The sequence below is a fragment of the Mus musculus genome, chromosome 17, assembly GCF_000001635.26.
Source record: "Mus musculus strain C57BL/6J chromosome 17, GRCm38.p6 C57BL/6J".
Classification (NCBI taxonomy): Eukaryota; Metazoa; Chordata; class Mammalia; order Rodentia; family Muridae; genus Mus; species Mus musculus.
This window is the reverse complement of record NC_000083.6, coordinates 47827643-47835191: the sequence shown is the minus strand read 5'-3', so window position 1 is coordinate 47835191 and position 7549 is coordinate 47827643. Positions and strand designations below refer to the sequence as shown.

Sequence of the window (7549 nt, the reverse complement as noted above, 5' to 3'; positions counted from 1 at the left end):
TCAAATACTAGGTACCATACCAAAAGGCTCATGGTGGGAAGATAGCTCAGTGGGAAGAGTGCTGGCCCAGCATACAGGAAACCTCATCTCTAGAGCCCCTCAAAGCAGATGTGGGGCCCAGTAATCAGAGCGCTTGGGAAGTAGGAGCAGCAGCTCATCACAGAGGACTTTGTGGCCACACTGGACTGCATGTTGTCCCAACAACAGGAAGTTCCCGCACCACAAGTACCCTTGTGATACTTGGTACAGTATCACAAATGCTGTTGTCTAGTTCTTCTGATTGCTGTGTCCTCAAAGGGGGCACATCTGTGTGACTAGCGTGCATGAGGTGAAGGTGTTTCTGCACACAGATGTAAAGGTAGACTTCTGACGGGGTAGGGGGGGTGGGGCGCTTTGACATCCTCCTGGACGACCTAGAAACAAAGAGGCTCAAGGATTGCGTTAGTCCCAGAGGCCCTGATCTGAAACAGAAAAACTTAAAAAGGCGGGGCGCTGAAGCTAAGGAGAGACTGGGGAGCTGCTTTTGAAGGCAGGTGAGGCCCGGCCTACCGGCTCAGGTAAGCCGGGAAGAATGCAGCAGCCGCCAAACCCTCCCGCGGGCGCGTCGCAGTGACTCAGCCGCTACCAGGAAGGAGGAGTGCTCCCAAACTCTGCGACGCCCCCAGACAGCAGCCTGACCTCCGAGGCTCTAGGGCGCCAAGTCTCCCGCAGCGAGCATCTAGACGTCCAGGGCGGGACTCCCTCCCGTCCCACTTTCCCCCCAGCGCAGCCACCCCTGCCTATCCCCGGAACGTGGCCGAGGGCGGTGAGAGAGCTGCGGGCGCCGTGGGGGCCACGCGGGTCCCGGCCCCGACGGCGCCCAGAAGACCTACAAGAGCTGTAAGTAGTGACTTCGAGGACTGGGAGGCGACCGAGGGGGAGCTCCATCTTTGGCGTCCCAGCTTTCCTCTCGGTTGTAACGCAGGCTGAGAGGAGGTGTCCTGGCGCCGCCGCCTCCCTAATTAGCTCTGGTGGTGTGGACCCAGACGCCGCCGGGCTTGGAGGCAGCTCAGGTCCAGTGTGAGTCCCAGAGGGACTTCTCACCTGAGAATCACCTCCACGGACCTGCCAAGCCCCACCTGGCTGCCTACAAGCTCCTGGGGTCACTCTGAGGGTCTCCGAGCCCCCCCCCCACTTTTTGGTGACAGTTCCTCCGCACAGCCAGAGCTTACCATACCAGCCGGATCAACAGACTGGCCTCTCCTCAATTCCTTCTACACTCACCCTCGTGTGAGAAAGTTGGAGTGACAGCCTGGTGATGGGCAGTCTGTCTAAAATGAATTCCCGTGTCCAACTGGCACTGGCGGGGATGGCGGGCCTTGGGGGTGTTTTTGGCTGCTATGGGACCAGGAGGCTGATGCGACACCAGCCCAGCTTCCCGGAGAGCCAGTTTCTGACGGACTGAGCCCCTAACTCCAGGCACCCAGCTCCGAAATGGAAATCCAGGACTTGAACAAAGGGCACCAAAAGAACTAGATTGCTCTGATCTTCGGGACAACGCGATTTGAGGGCTACTACTATTCAGACCATTGTCCCAGGATGATTGTGACTTCTTTCTTTTGATATTCTGGAAACTTTTACAAAGTTTAAGACCGAAGGAAAACATGCGGCCCCTTGTGCAAGCCGCGAGGTTCTCCCGGCCCTGGGTAGGCGGAGATCTGGGGAGACTGGAGATCCTGGCTCTGAGCGAGGGGAGGAAACCAGACGAGCTGGCTTCCTGTGGGGGCTCAGGCCTCGGACGCCCCGCGGACAGACGTGTCCTGCCCTGGCAGCAGCGAGTCCCGCACGGGGGAGGGGACGCCTGAGGGGGGCTGAGACAGCGAGGAGGGGGCGGGGACGGGGTGGGCCAGGGAAGAGGGGAGGAGCGAGGGGGCTGGAACGAGAGAAGGAAGAAGGAAGGGGCGATCGGTGGGTGCGAGCTGGCGCTGGAATGGGAGCCAAGAGCGAGTGAGCGGGGAGGGGGCGCGGGCGACACCCAGGTGTCGCATGGCGGGGTCCACGAGGTGACCTGCCTAGGCCAGCAGCGCGCAGCTTGCACGAGTATGCGCTAGGGCACCCACTCCGTTTCCCCACGCACACGCGAGGGAGGCCTGCCCCGCCCGCTGAGCGCTGTTTTCTCCAGGTCCCAGGCCGATGTCCCAGGTGAGCGGTCAGTGCCCTTCTCGCTGCGACGCGCCTCATGGAGTCCCCAGCGCTGCCCTGGACCCAGGTAGGAGCGGGAATGGAGATCGAAGGTTAGACCAGAGTGGTGTGGAGGCTGAGAGAAGTTTTGGGGGTGGGGTTGTTGGTCCTCTTGGAGACGTACAGGCGGATGGCTCCCAGGAGCTTGGGTGGGGGTGGGGATGGGAAGTCTCAGTATTGGGGACCAGGTCCAAGGGGATAAGAGGGGAGTAGAGGGCTAGGGTGAGGAGGCAGGGCCCGGAGCAGGCGGCCATGGCTGTGCAGAGTTGGCTCCAACTCCCCCTAGCCCCAGCTACACACACACACACACACACACACACACACACACACACACACTCCGTGATGTCTGCGATGTCTGCCCATAATATTGGGATTTGTGGCCGAACCATTTCTGCCCAGTGTGTAAATATTTATGAGGGCCTTAGGCGGGGTGTGTGGCAGGGAGGGGGGGGCAGTGTCTGAGTCTCTCTTCTTCCCTTCCCCCAAACTAAGCAGAATGTAGCTGGAGCGCTCTTTGAAAACTTTTGTCTCAGCAACTAGTGGTTAGGAACCTGGCCCCTTCTCTCCTTCTTGCTAGCTGAAATTCCCTCCCGTCAGTCCCTACCCTACCCTATATGGGACTCACGCTGGCACACACACACACACACACACACACACACACACACACAATCTACAACGTAGTAAAATGTCCCTTCCCCCACCTCAGAGGCTAAACTACCCTGATTGCCCCAGGAGCCTACAGACTAAGGAAGAGAGTGTGGTTCCCTGGGGGCACCTCTGCCAATTTAGCCTTCCAACCCCCGGCCCTCACAGTCTAGAGTTTCCTAGAGGCTCATATGGACATCCAGATTCGTTCAGAGTCAGAGTGGCCAGGGTGCAGAGGTGTAGGCCCAGGTTTCCTGACTTAAGCCCCTATTTGGGCTCAGTCAGAGGCCCTGCCTTCCTCCCACCAAAACCAACCTCTCCTTTCCCCAACACTGTCAGTAATGAAAACCCAAGGTCATCCTGGACCTCAAACTCCCATCATGGCCTTGGACACGTTCTTTCTCCTGCTCTAGGCCTGGGTCTCCACCCCCACCTCTCGCCCCTACCCTGAGCCTCCGCCACCCAAGTTTGTCTCTCTGTTTGGGGGATGGTCTTGGCTGCTTGTCTACCTGGCCTGGCCTCTCCCAACTGTAGAGGTGGAAAGTCTCCCAAAACTGAGTGATGCCTGGCCAGTGGAGTCTAATGTGTCTGTGTTCTGACTTCACCAGCCCTAAGACCCTGTTCTGGTAGAGCCTGTAGAGTCTTGATTCAAAACTTAGAATTCTAGGGATACCCTCCTCCAAGGGCCAGGCCCCTTTAGCTTGGAAGGACAGTGGGGAGCAGGGGGTTGGGAGGCCTTTGTGTCCTCTCTCTCTCTCTCTCTCTCTCTCTCTCTCTCTCTCTCTCTGCCTCCCTCTCCCCCACCCCCACGTTTCCATGCTTGTTTGCTTCCCTTATTCGTTTGTCTCTGCGCTCTCCCGTAATGTCTCCTTCCAAGATCCCCTCCCTCGTCTGACCTGCTCTCCACCCAGTGGCAAGGGAGGGGAGCGGAGTGTGCCCAGGACAGGCTGCCGAGTCCAGGGGGAGCTGCTGGGAAGGCTTAGTCCTGGGCTGTAATTTGAGGCCCCCAGAGTTCCAGCAAGCCCCCTCCCCAGCCTGAACTGGGCCAGACAATGCAGCTTTTATAACACTTGTCCTGTTCTGTTCTGCCTGCTACCCAGGAAGCCCAAACCGCAGGAGACTCAGCCAAAACCCCACAGACGCCTGCCTGACTTTGGAGACCAGAATCCCCCTTGCTCCCTGTGTGCCCACAGAACAGTTGGCCATGACACTGTCCCCTAGAGCAAAAGCTGCTGGCTCAATAGCCAGAGAGTGACATGGCCTCCTCTCTCAGGCATCCAAGTTACAGACAGGGCACAAGAGGACTCGGGGCAGCTCTGGTTAGGACAGGTGGCCAAGCACTGAGACTCTGACTCCCGCACTGGCCTCTACCTCACCCATTCCTGACACCCCAAGAGCCTGGCTCCCTAACCCGCAAGATTTCTGCCCAGCACTGGAAAGTTACATTTCTACCTATGGGTCTAAACTTAATTTCCTGGAAATTGAAGCCTTTGGACCTAAAACAACTGGATTGAGCCCAAGTGGCAGCTCAGACCCTCTCTAGTCCTCCACTCAGTGGCCTGGGTCTATGATTAGTGAATCCACACTTGTGACATGGACATCAGAAGAATCTACCTTCTCTTGTCTCTTTAGGGTTCAAAGCCAGATGCCACCCCTAGTCCTTGATGTGGTCCCTTTTCTCCTTTCCCTTATCTGGGGTATTCTGAGTACCAACACTCAGTCACAGACGTGCAGAGGTAAATCCTGACCACCAAGAGGGAAGGGGATGGACGGACAAGGGCCTGGTCTGCAGAAGGCAGGGAGCGCTTCATTGCCAAGTTGTGGGTATAACATGGCTGTTTGGACAAAGGACTGATGTCGCAGGGGTCAGGGAAGCTTTCTGGAGAAAGATATGATGTTGTGGCTAGACCAGGAAGGATGGTGGCAGCATGGTCACGAGGAACTCTATGTACAGAGGGAGTCTGGCCAGAAGCTGCTGTGATAGCCCAAGGGTGTGGATAAGCTAGTCTGCCTGGAACACAAGACCTTTGTACAATCATTGAAGATGTGTGACCAGAGGCTTTGGATGTCTGGTCAGACAGAGAGTGAAATGTGGGGTTCCAGACATCACTCTCTGGCCAGAAGTCCAGATCTTCTCTCTAGAGAGATGGTCATAGCCCAAAGGGCAGGGAACCCAGATCTACTATCTGCAATGACAGTGCTGGGGCCTAAACTTGGAGTCCCAGGACAGGAACTGGCCAGGCTTGAAGTGAACCCATCCCACCTGGAAGAGGTTCTCCCCTTTCTTCCTGGCCAGGAACCACCCCCACCCCCAATCTGATGGATAACGGACCAAGGGCATCCACAAGATCCCTGCCACTGCTCTGAGTCTCCCTGACTTTCCTGTGCAGTGTGTAGATTTAAATATGTAACTTCCACTCCTTTCTAGAGCTCTGACGCGCAGATCAGAACCTCAGCCCGTGTAGGGATGAGTATGTGTCTGAGTGAATCCTGCCTGGATTTCACCAGGGGTGCAGGACACTGGCATGTTTGAGGTCACTGTGTGACCAGATGGCACCTGCTAGAACTCCAACTGCAGACATCAGTCCCTCTCTGTCCAGTGGGTCCTTTGTGCATGCCCCTACAGTCCCTTGTGGCCTTTGCCAACTATGCCTTTCCCCCACCCTCCCTTACACTCACACCTCAGAAGAGTCCCTCAGAGATACTCTCTTCTCCATGGCCAGACAGGGGAGGCTTTTGACCACCGAAGGGAAACTGGGCTCTTTAGCCTCTTGATCTGGAAGTCCTCCGCCCATCTGTGGCTCTTCCATCTCACCTATCCCAGAAGTACTGTTCCCAGCCCGTGACTTGGGGATTCAGGTCCATGGGGTAGCGTCTGCAGAGCAAATGGGTCTTCCTGACTCTGCCTTTTCCTTCCAGTACTGTGGGCCTTACTCTGAGCACGCGCTTCGCTCCCCTCTTCTGCCTGCAACTGTGACCTTCCTAGCTTCAGGTCTGCCCCTCTGTGTCCAGGCTCAACCACTGCACTTGGTCTTACAAAGTCCAATTTCCTACATTGTCAGCTTCCTCGGGCTATGGTCTGATCTCTCTAGAACTTTTGTGTTCCTGCCAGGCTCAAGGTCACCAGCCATGTAGGTGATTATGGTTAGGAGAGACACTTGAATGAATGAGACAGAGAGGGGAGCTCCCATCTCCTTAAGCCTTCCTCTTCCTCCTTCTCCCCCTTCCTTTCCCCTCCCCCCTCCTCCTCAAGCTCTAGGAACCAAAAGAGCAGGAATCTTGACTCTATCAGTACTGTACACTCTGACTTCAACAAGAAACCTGGGAAGCCAAGGGCTTTCGGTGGCCGGCTTCCGTTCCAGAGCCCCATCCTCAGTAGCTCCGAGTGGCACGTGCTTCCTCAAGCCCATCAAACTGGAGGCTCTGGGGTCTTGGGTCCTCTTCTCAGGCTTGGAACCCAGTGCTTGTCTAAGATTCAGTTGTAGCTGGTCTCTGCTACTTTGTGGGCTCTTCTTTTTCCCACCCCTCCCCCCCCTCGCCCCAGTTTCACCCCCCTGACACTAGATAGGAGAGAAACAAGGATAGAGGGGAGAGAGGAATTAAGAAAATTCCTGAATCTGATCTCTTTTGTTTCTTCTTTGACCACGGCTAACAAACCCCCAACCAACCTCCCTAAATAACCAACAACCACTGATAATGCCTCCTGGGGTCCTTGAGTTTATGAACCCTCAGAAAAGTTCCCACAATTCCAAGCGTTACATGATCACAGAAATTTTCTACTGCTGGCAAAAGCATGCTTCTGCTAAAGCCTGAGGTAAATCATGTCCTGCTGTGGACAGTCCATAGCAGCCCCGCATCCCACACCTAGGATAAAATGAAAACACATGCTTATAAGATTTCTATGTGCATTGTTTTCTTTAAACAAACCAAATTCCAGAATTCTTAAGAATATCACTATGCTCAGTGGATTTTGCATTCTCTAGAGTACCTCCTGGCATGTATATATGCACACATATGCATACACACCCCTGTATACACACACACATACACCGACATACACACACCCTTATACACGCATACCCACACACACCTGAATACTCAGACACAGACACCTATATGTGCACACATACACCCCTACATATACAGTCACCTATATGCACGCACACATACCCCTACACACACATCCTTACATATACATACACACATCTACATACACACACAACTATATATATACAACTTACATCATATACACACAACTACATATATACAACTTACATCATATACACACAACTACATATATACAACTTACATATACACACACCTACACACATGGTGGGGCCTTTTTTTTTTTTAACATTTTTTTAAAGACTTAGTCTTATGAGGCCCAGACTGGCCTTGAACTTGCTATGTAGCCAAGGCTGGCATTTAACTCTGATCCTCTTTGCCTCGCCTCCCAAATGCTGTGATTATAGGTAAGTGATCCCGTACCCCACTGGTATCCTTAAATGCTGACATTATAACAAGTAACATTATAACAAGTAACATTATAACAAGTAAGCTAAGCTACATTCCCAACCCTCTTCCTCATCAACCCTTGTAAGTATCCCTGCTGGGATTTATTTTATTTTGAGATGGGTCTTGCTACATAGTAACTCAGTCTAGACCTCCAACTCTCATAGCCTCC

The 7549-nt window shown here is 54.2% G+C and overlaps 1 protein-coding gene across 8 annotated transcripts in view; it reads left to right on the top strand.

Annotated features, from left to right (window-relative positions):
* The first annotated feature begins 500 nt into the window (after positions 1 to 500).
* Positions 501 to 7549, top strand: part of Mdfi (MyoD family inhibitor) — a 19364-nt gene continuing 12315 nt past the window's right edge. The window contains exons 1-3 of one of the 8 annotated variants that reach the window (NM_001276391.1): positions 1901 to 1947; positions 2162 to 2248; positions 4498 to 4601. In NM_001276391.1, coding sequence (NP_001263320.1) covers positions 4511 to 4601 — 91 coding nt within the window. In that variant the 5' untranslated portion in view covers positions 1901 to 1947; positions 2162 to 2248; positions 4498 to 4510. Of the gene's footprint in view, positions 880 to 1883; positions 2249 to 4495; positions 4602 to 7549 lie in introns of those variants that run through there. The other 7 variants (NM_001109973.2, XM_006523744.4, XM_006523745.4 and 4 more) reach the window with 7 other exon arrangements.